Below are 17,438 nucleotides of genomic sequence, written 5' to 3' on the forward strand. Positions count from 1 at the left end.
ATTAAACAATGATTTGTGAATCCATGACTTCCCCAAGTCAGAACAACTGTTGTCCATAATACCTGTCACTTTAATACATTTTATACACTACTATATTATGTAAAATAAGTTCTAGCAAAGCTCGCTTAAAACTTATTATAAATAGGTTTTTATTATTTATTGTGTAAGCACTCTTAAGCTTATTTCTCTATGATACTATAAATTATTTTTAGGTTACAAAATGTATTAAAATGACACGTTTATCATGTACGGACTAACTATATCATTATACGTTGAAGCTCAAGTAAAAAATATTAAAACAAAAATATTACTTACCTAATCCGCGAAATAATAACGTGCAAGTCATCAGTGGTTGACTACACGTTATTATTTCGGATATTAGAAAAGTAATATTTTTATTTTTAGTAGTAGATTTCTGCAAAGTTTCTATTATTTCGGACCTAAAAGGTAAGGCCTTTACGCCTTGAAGGCTTAACTCGTATTTTGGGCCGATTTTTATTTTCTTGACGATTTATTTTTCATTAGATTCGGATAAAACCTGACTGGTTTGCAGCGTTCCTCATTCTGGGTAGAATGAAAAATAATCCCAATGAGGGATAAATAAAATTTATGTAATTTTGCGTTCGAATTACGAAAATACCATACGTTTTGGTAACTCCGTGGAAGATTTTTAGGAATTACGCTGTAATTGCGGGGATTATGTACAGAATAGGAAATGTCTATCCACCAAATTTTATCTCTGACAAATAAAATCGGCCTTTCTAGTGCTTGCGAAAGTGACATAGCTGTAATACTTAATGTACAAGTGTGGATCATTAGAACTAAATTAATTAAAATATGATATCGTCACTAGATATTATATTCACAGAAATTATTGCGGGGTCAACAACAACAGCCTTATTATTAAATAGACTCTATTATCAGTAATAATGAAAGTGTACATCGATGTCATTTATTGCTTTAAATTATGTATGGTCCAGGTACAGGACCAAAATGGTATGGTTAAACATTGAAGGGAAACACTACAATAAAAAAATGGAAAAAATTATCTAAGTCTGGTAAAATAAAACCGTTCGAATTATGCTGCTACTTGAACTGTCAAATTTATTTAATGGTTCTACACTACTTAACGCGTATTAATTTTATGATTTTTTATGATATAGGAGGCAAACCAGCAGTCGAATTGCCCGATGGCAAGCGATTACCGTCCCCCATGGACACCATGCAACACCAGAGAGGTTTCAAGTGCGTAGCTGGTCAAGATGGGATAATATGTTACACAACGAAGGGCGCAAAAATATCTGATATGATCTTGATCGAGCGGCTCGGTGTCGGTTTTTCGGCATGCTCAAAGGCGCTTCAGACGATTGCCGCGCGCCAGTGTAGAAATGTTTGTTTATGGTGCGCGTTATTTTGTTCGTACTAACGTTAAAAGTCGTCAAAACACGACAACGTTGGAAAAAATTATTAATAACGAGTGTCTACCTTTTCTTTTGAATTGCTTTAAATAGTAAAATAAAAGAAACGCAAGCCACTGCAGTCAATTCGTGCGGCGCCATTTTTAACAGCTCACTGACTGACGCCATCTTGCCGCGCCAGTTGGCTAGGGCGAGGAAAACGTGCCGAGGCAAAAGTTACACGAGCACGCGGCCGCGCGAGGCCGGGCGTTTGCCGCGCGAGGAAATTTCCTCGCAAGGCTGCTCGCTCTGTGTGGACCCGCCTAAGTAGTCACTTATTTTTGCTGTCTTCGAAGAGTAATGTATTATTGCAGGTGACTGTAAATGTTATGTTACAAAATCAATGTACAGCTTTCATTATAGATATACCTCGATAATAGTAAGGCAACCATTGGTAGAACTAGTGTGGTGATGATAGCACAGAATGAACCAAATCATTTCCACTCATAGCTGACATTAGAAAGACCATAAAAATGCTGCCTGGATTGCATGCTGTATTGATTTTGCACTATAATAAAAATAATAATAATCCGCAGGGCAGCATGTGGCGAGCTGTTGGGGAGTGACGACCCCACGGACCCGAGTACTCCCGAGAGTCCGTCAGGGTCTCCGTCTCCGGTGTGTCTTAGTCGGTCGGAGTGGACCCCAAGGGTACCCGCAGGACTCTCAGCTCTGGCTTGACTTCATTGGCCATCCAGAAAGGAGTCGTTAGAGCTAAATGCTCCAGGGGTGGAAGTGAAAACTTGCATAAGACGCGAGTTTTGGCTGTTATCAGCCACTGGGCAGAAAGCGGCGTACACCTCTCGACACCCCTGAGCCGCTCACACCGGTGTTGCTCCTGGTCGTCTTCACGACGGCATTTTCAGGGGCCCATCTAGTGGGCGGCGAGTCACCGCTTGCCTCGATAACTAGTGAAAACATTGTTATGGCAGGTGTCCGGATGGCTTTGCAATAACCCAGTCTCATTGTCCACCCAAACTTCAATCCATAGGCCGTTATACTGTTCACTTTTACTACAATAGTCCCAATACCTACTGCGACAAGTTCATGGGTGTCTATTGTTGCCCCTGTGAACGGGTTCCAACAGGCGTTCTACATGACATTATAGCTCTCCAAGGGGCGTCTACGTGTTGGATCTATATCCCCACGCAAGCCTATCAAAAGACCGGGATTTATAGGCCCGTGAAATAATAATGTTAATGAAATAATTAAATGAGACCTCATTGAACAGATTCTAGAACCTCTTTTACCTAACACTCAACTGGCCATTTCACGTCAATCAAATGAATCAAATGACACGTTGACAATGACATTTAAGGCAAAAAATTGTGGCGTTTTCAACCAAACGGGTACTTATTGTCGAGTGTCAATAAGACGCTATTTCCATAAAGCTTCAAAATTAAATCAACCTTATCGATAACCGAGTGTGGACTTTGTTTTCGCTTCTCTTTGTTTTTTTTTTTATGGCAGAGACAGCTATGATGTTTTGCGAGATATAGGGACCGTGCGCGTTGGAGGGTCTGCCATCTTGTGGTCTGAATCGGAACCATAAACATGCACATTTACACGTCAAGTGTTTTCTTGTGCACAGTAGGTTCTGCCATCTTGTGAGCTACATCGGAACAATAAACCTCACAGTTACGCTTCGCGCCAAAAATCTGACAGCTCCTGTGCTGCCTCCTACAGTTCATGCACGCTCCCTATACAGCTCACAGAGCCACTAAGTATATAGATTATCTAAACTAATGTAACAGCTATGAGTAAAAAGTTATGGAAAAAAAAAACTATTTTTACGACACTTTGGCTGCTAGGTAACTTGGGTATTGAAGGGATGTAGGTTCCTTCTGTGCTATACATTTAGAAAAACATCTACCGCGATTATCATGCGGACGCCTCTCCGGTGTATGAGCGAGACAGCGCTATGCACGTATATAGCGCAGTCCTACTCGCACACCATCGCATAAAAAGAGAAGACCGCCTAACCTAACTGTTGCGAAAATAATTGCAAACATTTCAACATATTTTTGCTTAACTTACATAAGATTTTTATTTTGTGTTCAAAATTTGATTTCTATACATTACAAGTGTTTCAAGACATCAAAATATTGCTTTGAAATGTAGTTGATCGATAATTTCTGGCAATTTAATTAAACCATATACAAACGAATACTAAGACGTGTAAAGTGGTTCAGAATATTGACGCAAATTTGAGAGAAGGCGCTGCACGGCCCTGTACAACCAGCTGCAAAAGTGCATGACAATTTATGAATTAATTTCATTCCATAATGTGGACATGTAATTTTGCCGATCGCTGTACATTTTACGAATCTTAGTATATCTCCTTGTCTATGATTTTTAGTGAAATGCAGTTATTTAGAAAGTTAGAATAATTATCTATTGTGAAGAGTGAATTACAAACCTTGCTGTGAAGTATAATATTACAATAAAAGAAGTTTCGATTTCACAGCGTGCCAAAGGCTATTTATATTGCTAAATGCACATTAAGAGCATTATACGTGATTTCATTTCAATAATCAAATACACACTCAAAAACTTGATTTCATAAAATGCTTTAGAAAAGATAGAAAAGCCGAGATTCACTATTGTATATGGATTTATAGAAAAATAACACAATTAGGTACCTTATGGTGTAAGCACAGAGTTTTAACAAAAGTATGGTCGGTCGCTAAGACAAAAATGTGACTCCACGGCAAACCGATTTCGCGCGCACACATACTCATGTTTCAGCTAATCACCGCTCGTTTTCGAGTTGTGAATGTGTGTGTGTTCCGTTGCGTGAACATAAGGAAATCGGCATGAAATGAAAGTTTTGTCTTAGCGTTCCTCTCTGGCATTCGAGTTTGTGTCTGTGGGTGTAAGTATCTTTGATATATTTTATGTCAAATATAATTTCATGAATGCCTGAGACCACATTGCGAAGTTTTGAATCATTGACGTCTTATTTTGATAGAAAATTGCAAAACATGCATAGACTGTTTAATCAGGTGTACTTTTTGACAATAAATGGGATATCCTGTTAATCATAACAGCTTTTAATAGATACATTATCAATGTTTGATAAATATTGTCCATGTCAAATTAACTAGTGTTTTGTATAATCATACAGAAAAAAACCATAGTGTAATAGATGACATATCTATATTAACAAAGATTAGCTGATAATATAAGATGTGTAATGTCTAAGACAAATTCGTGCTTCGAATATATTTTTTCTTAGACTTGACACATCTTTATGCATCCATGAATCATTGATTCAGAATAAGATACTATTTCATGAAAGTCTTGGTTATGGCGTTATTCATAAAAGCGCAGAAAGCCTCAATTAGCATATCAGCGTTGGTCTTAGGCCAAAAAACATATGACGGTGTAGTAACAACATATAATTCATAATCAATCATCATACCCCGGGCAGACGGGGGCAATTTACGTTTGACAATAGTGCAAAAGCAAATGAAATGTTAACTTGCGCAGTTAAGAGCGCCAACTATCTGACCCTTTTTTATATTTTATCGAACCCTAGATGGCTTATCGATAATCGATATTATACGCATCCAAGGGTACGTAGTTCCATAGGCAGTTCATAGGTGGCACTGTAATCAAAAAATAATTAATTTAGGCTAGCGAATTTGTGATGTACTCATTGGACTTTTCCAATATATTCCATAAGAAGCACACGTTGTTTGTCTCAGGGTCTCTTAAAATTATATGATGATCCGATATGTCTGCAAATTAAATAAATAATAATGCAGACATATCTGCTTGTTTTTTTTTTATTCAACTTTCATTTGTCTTTGCACTATTGTCAAATCTAAATTGCCCCCGTCTATCCAGAGTATATTAATCATATATATTAGACCATCATATGTTCTTCATATTTAAATGACCACATCTATGATTGTTCTTATATGATAGTCCAATTGCGGCCTAAATCTGCAATTTTTCCTCATGACTTTGAAAGAGATAAAACATAGATTAACTAATTGAGGCTTATGAATAAGGAGTTAGTATCTAACTTACAGTCCTATTGTTTGATAGGATCAAAACGTCAGGGATTTAAAACTGCCAGGGCCCCAGGGTCTGTGGTCGGGGACAGGTGCGGAGGCTGCTGTTAGCCTTCCCGCTTGATGCTGGGCATCTGTGGCGGCGGCTCAGCTAAACCTTTCACCTGAAAAATACCTATTGATTAGGATATACCAAGTGAAATCAAGAGTGTGTGATTGTAAAGGTAGACCTAGATCGGATGTATAATGCAATAGGCAGCCACCAGTGACACCGACAGGGTGACACCAACACCTTTCTCGTTCCCTTTTTTACCATGTCAACTGTGTGCTCACTTGAAATGTTTGTCAATTCAGTTACTACAAACTTAGTACTATATATTTCGGCTGTCAAATTTTGGGAGCAATTCCGCTTAGAACTTCTTTCTACTTTAATCAATAATTCTTTGTTATTGACAAGCATTAACCTGTAAACTGATTATACAATGAAATACATGCCCAAGCGACGTATTTGATAGATCTGGACGTAACTCAGTTGTATCAAAAAAAGTAAGCTGACAGCAATTGAACTGAATATTCTAGATTATAGGTAGAGCATTGTCTATTTATATCTTCTGCCATAAATGTCGGCTCTCCATATGTAATTCTGGATGCATCTTTAAGGAATGATTGCATCAATGATGATACCTTGAGGCTTGCGGCAGTCTTCAGGAAGGCTGGCAGCTGCTCTTGACACACGTTCACTTCCCCCGCGTACATGAACTCCAGGGTGGCTTGCGGGTGTTGGTACGAGACGTCCTTCAGGATTATTATGTCAAGTTATAATGAGATACCTTGAGGCGAGCGGCAGTCTTCAGGAAGGCTGGCAGCTGCTCTTGAGACACGTTCACTTCCCCTGCGTACATGAACTCCAGGGTGGCTTGCGGGTGTTGGTACGAGACGTCCTTCAGGATTATTATGTCAAGTTATAATGAGATACCTTGAGGCGAGCGGCAGTCTTCAGGAAGGCTGGCAGCTGCTCTTGAGACACGTTCACTTCCCCTGCGTACATGAACTCCAGGGTGGCTTGCGGGTGTTGGTACGAGACGTCCTTCAGGATTATTATATGTAGTCAGGAGATACCTTGAGGCGAGCGGCAGTCTTCAGGAAGGCTGGCAGCTGCTCTTGAGACACGTTCACTTCCCCCGCGTACATGAACTCCAGGACTTGCAGGCGTAGGTACAACACGTCCTTCAGGATTATTATATGTAGTCAGGAGATACCTTGAGGCGAGCAGTCTTCAGGAAGGCTGGCAGCTGTTCTTGAGATTTGTTCACTTCCCCCGCGTACATGAACTCATGGCTTGCAGGTGTAGGTACAACATGTCCTTCAGGATAATTATATGTAGTCAGGAGATACCTTGAGGCGAGCGGCAGTCTTCAGGAAGGCTGGCAGCTGTTCTTGAGACACGTTCACTTACCACGCGTACATGAACTCATGGCTTACAGGTGTAGGTACAACACATCCTTCAGGATTATTATATCAAGTCATAATGAGATACCTAGAGGCGTGCAACAGTTTTCAGGAAGGCTGGCAGCTGCTCTTGAGACACGTTTACTTCCCCCGCGTACATGAACTCCAGGACTTGCAGGTGTAGGTACAACACGTCCTTCAGGATTATTATATCAAGTCATAATGAGATACCTTGAGGCGTGCAGCAGTTTTCAGGAAGGCTGGCAGCTGCTCTTGAGACACGTTCACTTCCCCCGCGTACATGAACTCCAGGATGGCTTGCAGGTGTAGATACGACACGTCCTTCAGGATTATTATGGGGTGCTTCGATGGGTTCTCCTGTAAATATACACATGTTTAGAATGTAGAACATTATGCAATATTTGACTTGGTCCTTAATTCGATGTTTTTGGCCCATGAAAAGGTAGCAGGCGATCCAAAGGTGTGACCGTGGCCCTTGGGTCAAAAAGTTTCTGTTACGTCCACATTTACGACGTGTACAGGCAGCATAAATAGTAGCGTATGAAACAACGCACCCTCGATATTTTCCAAATAGAGATGTATCTTTACAGTTCGCGTTCAAAATTATCGATCGCAGTCTAATAGTTCTCTTTTAAGTTAATAGAATATGGTAGATACTGTTGACGCATTGTCTGATCTGCAACTATTAATTTAAATTAAAAACATTGGGTTATTTCTATCTGTTACCACAAGTTGTTGAATCAAATGAAAATTGTATAACAAACGGGATTTCTTTGCAAATTTGATACCACTGCTGGTAACTGGTAACAACAAATTCCGGAGTGAAACGGCTCCAACTGAAACAAACTGCCTTAATTTGTTGTTGATGTTGCGGCGACCTGTGGCATTAACTTAGTCAAGATAGAACTATGGCCCTGATGACTGAAACTTAAGTTGAAAGACAAACGTGACGTTCCACAGGTGAAGGTACCTTAGTATGGCGGTTACGGTGAGAGTCAGAATGGCGGGTGTACCTAAATAAAATGAAGTGAAAACCATACCATATTTTTGTACCTAATTTGTACTATTTAGTACCTCCTTTAAAACTAACTTGTACCTCTCGGTATTTAAAGTTATCACCAACAAACAGTACACCCGCCATCCTGACAGTCAGAATGGCGGGTGTACTTTATTACTCTATATTCCCGTGCTTATTGATTAATTCTATAAAAGCCAAATTTTTGTACCTTTTTTGTACCTTCATATTCAATTATAATATGAGCCATTTCATTGGTGGTTTCCAAGTTTTACTCATTTATATTTTGCTTGCTATTACACTTTTGCAGGCGTTAAAAAATTAGATCGATAACTTGATAAATTATAACGTCTGCAAAAGTTTAATAGCAAGCAAAATATAAAATAAGTAAAACTGAAAACCAGAAATAAAATGGCTCATATTATAATTGAATATGAAGGTACAAAAATTTGGCTTTTATAGAATTTACCAATAACCACGGGAACATAGCTTAATAAAGTACACCCGCCATTCTGACTGTCAGGATGGCGGGTGTACTGTTTTTTGATGATAACTTTATGTACCGTGAGGTACAATTTTTTTAACTGAGGTACTAAATAGTACAAATTAGGTACAAAAATATGGTATGCTTTTTATTTATTTTTATTTAGGTACACCCGTCATTCTGACTCTCACCGGTTACGTCGCTTAGCGCCGTATTATTTATCAATTAATTTGCGTCATTAATAATAGCATAAGCGCCAACTGCCACCATGTACATTTACCCGTGGAATGTCACAAATAGAAACACTTACGTAAGCATAATAACATTTGTGACATATTACATGCATCGCATCCTGTGCATGTTTACACTTGCTATCACAGCCAAAGCATTTGTATCAATATGAATAATAAACAATTCCCTTAGGTCGCATGGTCCGACTGGCTAGTCCGATCAATCGGAATACGAATATTTTTTTTCCCGTTGGCTCGATTGATCGGAATATAAGGACTTCTCTAATTCTCATAGTCCTACTATCGGAGTAACGGGATTTTAAAAGTTCGTCTAGTTCGATCGATCGAACCACGAGGTAATTTTTTCTTCCTGTTGGATCGATTGATCGGACATAACTGTAGACTTGATATTATTGCTAAGTCCAGCTAATGACACATAAAGGTCTTACTTAACTCACTACTAGACACTGGCAATTGATAAACTTTTCTATATTTTCTCTGATAAATATGTAAGATTATAAATTAAAGTAAAAATTTGGGTTAAGAATATATCTACAGGGTGGAATTATGTTTTGGGTCAGTGAGGGTAGCTACCAGATCTCGTGCTGCTAGGTAAAAATGGCCTTAAGAGACCATCCCTCGATTTCAAATTGATGAAAATTGGCGTTAACAGATTTCCGGAAAAACATACAGGTTGCGAGAAAAAGGTCATTTTGTTACAAAAATTGTTTTTGATGCCAATCGACTCCATTCCTACCCAGGATCACGTCGAAAGTAAGAAAACACTTTTGTTACCAGAAAAGTGTTAAAAACCAGATGCTGGTAGAGTACAAAATTAACCAAAAAATACCGGTCGGACTAACAGGAAAAATAAAAGTTGTGTCATCGGATTAAGAGGATTTTTCAAGGTCTCGTGGTTCGATCGATCGAACTAGACGAACTTTTAAAATCCCGTTACTCCGATAGTAGGACTACGAGAATTAGAGAAGTCATTATATTTCGATCAATCGAGCCAGCGGGAAAAAAGAAAATTCGTATTCCGATTGATCGGACTAGCCAGTCGGCCCATGCGACCTAATTATTATTACTAAACAATTATTAGTTTTATCAAGTATGCCTTTTTGTTACGTTGGGAAAACACATTCCACCTGATCCGGGGAAACCAGGAGGGATGACAGACTAACCAGTAGTAGCAGTCGTCACAAACCGCCAACAAATGTTGACTCCGTCTTACAGCTGAGCGCCGCCGACCACACCACACAACATTTGACCGCGTGCAAAATATTGACGACTATTGACACAGTTGTATTTCAATCAGTGCAGAGCATGATACACATCAGATTGCTAAAATCATAAACCTTCCTTTTGGCCTTCCCGTCACCAGGCAGATGTTTTGCCTGGGGAACGTCCTTTATCAAGTATGCCTGGTAGTAATTATAAATTTGTAAACCCCATATGTGTCAATAGAATAAAACTTAGTACATGACATTAAAATTAGATTGGAAATTTGCATTTAATTGATACTACCAATTGCTGTACCATTCTCTTGTGTTCCCAATCTTTCTTTATGGTTATGAGACATGGACTATAGACATCTCTCATGCTGTTCCCTGGATAGCCTAGAGTTATTATGATGGGCAAAGTTGAAGGCACCAGACGTCAGGGCCCTCCCCCTACTAGTTGGTGAGCTCAAATCACTGTACCTATTCAATTAAAACGAGGCCATGTGCTTGGAGAGGAATAGAAGCCTATGAAGGAATCTGGTCTTCAACGTTAGGACATGATGTCACGATCCTCAGCATTGAGGGACCAACTGAGGCAACTGAAGAAGACCAATTGCTGCAGACTAGTCTAATTCATAAACTTGCTATAAGCCTCAGTTTGCTAATAATTATTTGCCTAAGTCTGTTATGCGCTTATGAATTAGGGGGATTGTCATAACATCAAGGTCTAATATGAAAAGTAAATATTTATATACCTAAAAGAGTTTTTGCTATGTAAGGTAAGTTGTGAAATTTCATCCGCAAAAAAAGTAAAAACATGCACCTCATTTTTCACTTCTTGAGAAGTTCATTATGATCCTCAAACCATTTCTCAACTGATTACCGTGAAATTTTGTGAGCAGGTTTGATAATTCCATGAATTTTTTGTTAATTCAGTTTCTGGTCAAACCATGGAGGTTCGCAAGGTCTATGGCTCAGAGCTACTAGTATATTTAGAAGATTGCACACCAAATTAATTTTGTATCAAGTAGAAATGTCTATGAATGATAATAAAAGTGAAAAATTTACTGTCTTGGGTGACTTGAAACTCACGACCACTGGATTGCTAGCCATTAAAAAAACTGGACAAGTGTGTGTCAGACTCTTTAGTATTTGTTGTTATAGCGGCAACAGAAACAAATTATCTGTGAACATTTAAACTGTCCTAGCTATCACGGTAGTAATATTATCCTTTGGGTATGGAAACCTAACAAAGAAGAAGATTGTATACCACTCACCTCTAATAAGCTTTTAAAGTATGGACTACACGCTGAGAGCACCATTTTGTGCGCTTTGCATGTTTGGCCTTCACAAGCTAGTGTCACCTGAAAAATTAGGAACATTAGGTGGAAATTGCCACATGAAGCAGCTCCATCGATGGAGACGTGCCTCGCCCGAGGCAATGTGGCCCAGGCAAATCTATATAGACTGAGTTAAGTGGACCGGCAATTTCCTAGCAAGGCGGCTCTGTTAGTACCTGCCTATTAAGGTTTGTTTAAGCCATGTTTTTAAAGTATGATTGTCACTGTACACACTTGTTAAAATTTAAGATAAGAAAATTTTATATTGTTGTACATTGTACTGGTGAGTGGTTGCCAACTTTAGGGCATTAGTTATAGGTATTCTTATATCTATGAGTAGGTACTAATATAAGAATAATATTTACAACATTTAATCACAATAAAAGTAACTTTGATTCTTGGCATAGCCTAAATCTGCATTATGTACAAGAGAACTTATTTTGGTGGTATCTATGCAAAAACTTGAGTCTTATCTAGTAATGCAGGCTTAAAGAATTGCATTGAGAATCTAATTAACAATGCATAGTTTGAGTGCATGTCACAACATTGTATTGTTGTAAAATTCTTATCATGACCTTTGACTCTTTAGTTTTGAGCACTAATATTCTAGTGTGCTCAAATTAATCTTACAATAACATTAAACATTAATTTTGTCATTTTTTGTGATGTTTTCGTAAATGAACAATAATATCATCATGATATTTTAAATATGGTGAGCATATCGAAATAAGCATAATCGAAATTTATATAGCATTCAAGGATAAGTGTGTGAGGTTAAAATGCCATATTTGTTTGTTTGTAATCAAAACAGCAATGGAGCTGATCATAACTTTGTTTACTCACGTCGGTGAAGCTTTTCTCGTCCCTTAAATGCCTGAACGAAGTCACCATATTCGTTTGAAAATCATTCCATTTCAGGAAAAACTGTTGATCGCCCATTTTGGATATATATTCTAAATACCTGCAATGTAAACAATGTTTAATAACACTATTAATAGTAAATATTAAGAAACTATACATGAAATAAAGAAGATATAGGGTTATTATTGTTATTACTATAGTGTTTGGTGTTCATAGTTTGTAATTGTTTCGGCAAAGGCCACCGAAAGAAATAGTGTACCTACGTCACTATGTGAAATGCTTACTGCATAGAAAACAAGCTTACCTATTATTTATTAGAACTATAGCCCTCTAAAGAACTATCTCTATCCGTTCTACAAGGGCACAGCGTAATGTTTCGCAACTGTCTTTAAAAAGTTAAGCAATTGAAACTCAAAATGAAGACGCCGTATCGCATAAATTAGCGACTTCTTTCTATTTCTTAAAAATTCCTTCACTCACATATAGGGTTACCAACTCAAAACCATTTTTTACCACTATTTGCTAACTTTTAATTTTCTGAATTTTTACTTCTTGTATAGTATTTTATACATAATGACGTTAATTTCCATTTTAGGAATGTATGATCAGAAAAAACTTTTTTTGAAAAAGTCAATTTATTTCTAACTCATCTAGACTGCGAAATAGGTAGGTTAAGAGCTGTATACAACTTCCTGAATTTAGTAGAGTTAGACCAAGTTATCTTCTGCAACGGTTTTGGTAGCATAGGTAGACAATACAAGTGTTATTTATACGTCATAAGTCTTAATTTTATATAAGTTTGAATAGGTTTAACTCTAACTGACAACAACAACGCCGCAATATCTGACAAAAGTGCCCATTACATCCACACTTTATCAGGCCCGAGCAAGAGTATTTTTCCATTTCATCAAATATCACCACATTGCTTACAATATTTGAAATGTAAAAAAATGGTTCATATGCAAAAATATTAAACATTGAACACTTTTGGCGATTACGGACAAAGTATTTTTTTTACATTTCTAATTTTATTAACAATGTGTTGATATTCCGTGAAACGGACAACGATTATCAGGCCAAAAATCGGTACTAAATTCGGGCCCGATATCGGGAAGTGTGGATGTAATTGGCGCTAAACTATGGATATATTTCCATATATTCATCTTACTTCTACGTATTGCTGCGTTCCTGACGTTAAATTCAGGAGGGTCTGTAAAGCTTTTAACTGTAGTATAATAAGAATCGTTTGTCAGTGGAGCATAGGCAGAAATATCCGTACTGTATTTTTCGTGTGCTACTGTTATGACCACAAAAAGTGGGATGGCTACAGTTTTTTATTCCACTGTTACTGACAAAACTTGTTTGCTAGACTAAAGATTATTCTAGTTTTACACAACAAGTTTAGGCTCTTATGATGTATAGGGAGGAAAAGGGAGGGGCATACACGAAAAACAGGACCAAAGAAATAGCGTAGTCTAAAATGAGATTATCACGAAATTCTTCGTGGGATCCAATGATTGGCAAAAGTAAGCGTGATAAAATACCCAGTCACAAACCTTCGGATGTAGTGAGTGTTGTGTGACAACCCAAGCGCAAAAGTAAATAATCTACCAAGTGTGGGTGGTTCGCATTATCCGTGCAGCTATAGATGATGTTTCTACAATTCCTCGCCAGTCTGTCCTGAACCATTAGGCCAAATAATGAAAGCATGCACTTTGCACGCAATTGAGTCCCATATCAATTTAAATTATAATAAAGAGTAAGTTATTATGTTATTCATTTGCAAAAGACCTTTTTGGCCAGACCGTAATTTGAGAACATTGTTATTAAGTAGCTACACTTCTTTATTAAACGTGACCAGATGGTATCAAACAGAGTTTTAAAGTGAAGTTTAAGTAATAAATATTATACACTATACTTGTATATAGTAGATAAATTACTTGTATTGAAATTTTCGGGAATGTTTTTTGAGTAGCAATATTTACCCAATTTTTTTGCATATTTTGTACACCGGCATCATAGACCGCTGATTGGCTAGAATAGGCTCGAGTGGGCTTCCGATGCATTCAGAAATTAATTGTATTGCAATTTAATTAGTAGTAGTTTACTACGCATAATGAAATGTAATACATACAAATGAATATTATTATAGAACATTTATATTATTTTGTGAATGGTTGGTTTGTTTTTAAATTTTACATATGGTAGCATTTAAACGGCCATCTAGTGACGAGTAGCCGTAAGAAAGTTTTTTGGCACTTGCCACTAGATGGCCGTCACATTAAAATTTTATGAAACAATTTATAAAATTAACTTATGTTTAGTGCGGAGTTCTGTTTTTATATTTCTAATTGTTCTTGGAATCATTAAGACGAAAGGGACGACCGCCCCCCAAGCGCCTTCCCATATACATGCCATATAAACGTAGTCCCAATTTTCTTCTCTGGCTGGACACAATTTGATGTAACATATCAACCAAATCTACGCCCGCTTGTTTAATTTTTATGTTTTTTTTTTAATTATTATATGGGTTAGGCGTTTTTGAAACCCGTACTGTATGGAATTAGTTTATCGCCTATGTTTAAAATACATCGAAAAGTGTAATTTTTTTCATGCTGTTGACATCCAGGGAGGAAAATGAGGTTTACGTTTGTATCGAGAAGTGATCGTCCCCTTTCCTCGTAATAATATAATGCTATGTGAGTTTGTAAGAGCAGTTATGTTGAATGAACTTGCTAGAGCATACTCCGTATTTGCTGAATTTCGAATAATTTCAAGTTGTAGGTTTTTAGACAGCAGAAAATAAAACATTTCTATTTATTATACACAAAATTTAATTCACAAAAACGTTTTTAAAACGACACCCATATTGCATTAAAGAAAGATAGGCATAAAGTGAATAGTAAACATCTTACTACATTGAAAGTCGAACTATAAGTCACATATTCAGTATATATTTTAATTTATAAGTATTCATTATTCATAATAATTATTAAAAACGACACACTACACACGAATTCTACGATTGAAAGGCCAAGCGGTGTTGCCACTCTTAAATATTAACTTACCTATGTTTTATTACTGGCTAATTAAGTAATTAACTACCAATACTAATAATTAAGTGACACAATAATTAAAAAGTCATGCACATGGCCCTAAGTAAAACTAGCAAATAATTTTAACTGAAATAAATAATTACACATTATGTCGAGAACGTTCTCTTTTCTAACTATAATTGACATCAAGCAGGATTTTGTATCAACTTATAATTAACTTACTTTGGTGTACAATAATATTATTAATTATTATTTTAAAACAGTTTCAATGAAGAATATCCAATTAAAACGCTAATAAAACATATAGTGACTTACTATATTGCTTATATCCAGATTTTAGAGAAATTAACATACGTATTTGATTACTCATAATATACATTTATCATCTAATAAGTTTTAATTCTAATATATATAATTTATTTGGTATTTCATTAGCAATTCAAAATATACAAAGCACAATCGGACTTAGGTATATTCTAGCGTATGATTCGTCGATCCATGAAGGAGACTCGAAACTAATCTAAAACTATTATATAGGATTTATAACCCTTTAATTAATATATTGCCCCACCGATAGACATGTAGAAATAAAATAAAACGTCTCTCAAAAACTAACAAATAAATTTAATAAAATTTCTTACCAATCTGGTAAACTACTGTCCACCTTTGGTTGAAAGCATAACCTTTTTGCATTCGGGTCCTTATTATATTATACCTTATTTTTAATATGTTTATCCATAATTATAACTATGAAGTATCTAAAATTCGCTGTAAAGAAATGCTGGTTTTGAGCAAATTATATGTCAATAATATAAGTACTTACAATAATTAATAATTAGATCGTGACATTCACGATGACGAGTGCCTTGAGGCCTTGACTCGTATTGTCATATTATTAACGGTTAGATTTGACAAATCTGCGCGCCATCGTGGATGACACGAACTATAAGTACACTAAGATGAGACCTATTTAAAAGATTTTTGAAGAAAGGAAGAAAATAGGAAAGATGAAATATTGAAAATACATTGAAACTCTTACAAGGTCTTAATTCGAAATCTAGGTCTATTCATTGGTTGGTATTATGAGGTCTATTTAATTTAATATTAACTGACTTACATAACTTAGATGAAATTTAAAAATTACTCGCAATTTGGTATCATAGCTTAGGTTCGATATAAGAATAACGTTTAGGTATATGACTAGAAATTTTGGATTTGCTTCAAGTTTTTGGCTGGACTTCACTACGTTCGAAAGAAATGTGAAAATAAGACCAAAGTGGGTAATGCGACTAGATGGAAATGCAATAAATTCAGGCTTATAGCTCGAAACCCAGTAACTGAAACGTGCTGCTCAATATAACAGTTAAACATCAAGATACTACACAGTATTCAGTCCTTATTCCTAGTAAAACTACATCTAATTATAATTACAGATAAAAATACCATTATGTACTTTTATAACTGGCACTAAATAAAAATCGTTGCTCGACACCCACTTTAAAAATTACAATTAAGGCAGAAATAGGACGGTTTACACTTTCAATATAATTTAAGGCAGCTAAAGGCACCTAGAAATCGAATAGCGATATATTTAAAACACACACATTAATAAAATTTATAACGTGAATAAAATACGCGCTAGTGCGTCTACTCGTTGCTAGATGGCGTTGGAACGTTCGTTGACGTTTGAATTTGGAGCGGCAGTTTTAGTCCTCGCGGAGCCAGTATGAGAGTAGCGGGCATCACGAAGACTAAAGCGTACTCTCATTTGTTTACTCCGAGAAACTTCGCTGCTTCATCCGGGGACGAGAGGAGTTTGTTGATGATAGTTTTGTCGGGGATCCCTAGGAGTTTTCCGATGAGGTCGCCGCCATTTTCAGTGTCGTTTTCGGCCTCGGAGGAGTATTTGCGGGAGGTCATCTGAATCTTGAGCTTGTTGTCGTAGTGCGAGGGCGGGGAGTTGTTGTTGTTCACGTTGCTCGGGATCTCGTTGCCGGAACCGTCGTCGTCGTGGTAGCTGTATCTAAAATAGAAAATTTACGTTAGTATTCGCAGATACTTTTTCTAGGATGAAATTAAATCAGTCTGATCAAAGTATGACCGATTTGCTCTACGATGCGAAATGATATCGATTTGCGTCATTATCTTGGGATTGGGATCTTGATTTTATCTTCGATTTATTAGTCAACCATGTAAGTGATTTGTATGAAAACACCACGAAATATTGTACTTGATTAAGTGAAGTCTATTATACGTATCAGCAAACTACAGATCTCATTT

General features: G+C 36.8%; 2 protein-coding genes across 2 annotated transcripts in view; both read right to left on the reverse strand.

Moving 5' to 3' along the window:
* Positions 1 to 890: 890 nt before the first annotated feature.
* LOC133530199 (longitudinals lacking protein-like) lies at positions 891 to 12,594 on the reverse strand. Its single transcript, XM_061868056.1, has 5 exons — positions 12,407 to 12,594; positions 12,085 to 12,202; positions 11,179 to 11,265; positions 7,160 to 7,306; positions 891 to 5,643 (listed from the first exon to the last, which is right to left on the reverse strand). Exons 2-5 carry the CDS (start codon positions 12,178 to 12,180, stop codon positions 5,587 to 5,589), a joined length of 387 nt encoding a protein of 128 aa, XP_061724040.1. The 5' UTR covers positions 12,181 to 12,202; positions 12,407 to 12,594; the 3' UTR covers positions 891 to 5,586.
* A 2,641-nt stretch (positions 12,595 to 15,235) lies between these two features.
* Positions 15,236 to 17,438, reverse strand: part of LOC133530395 (ras-responsive element-binding protein 1-like) — a 33,706-nt gene continuing 31,503 nt past the window's right edge. The window contains exon 6 of the mRNA XM_061868307.1: positions 15,236 to 17,181. Within this exon, the coding sequence (XP_061724291.1) occupies positions 16,923 to 17,181 (259 nt within the window). The 3' untranslated portion in view covers positions 15,236 to 16,922. The remainder of the gene's footprint in view (positions 17,182 to 17,438) is intronic.

This window comes from Cydia pomonella, chromosome 22, assembly GCF_033807575.1.
Source record: "Cydia pomonella isolate Wapato2018A chromosome 22, ilCydPomo1, whole genome shotgun sequence".
Lineage (NCBI taxonomy): Eukaryota > Metazoa > Arthropoda > Insecta > Lepidoptera > Tortricidae > Cydia > Cydia pomonella.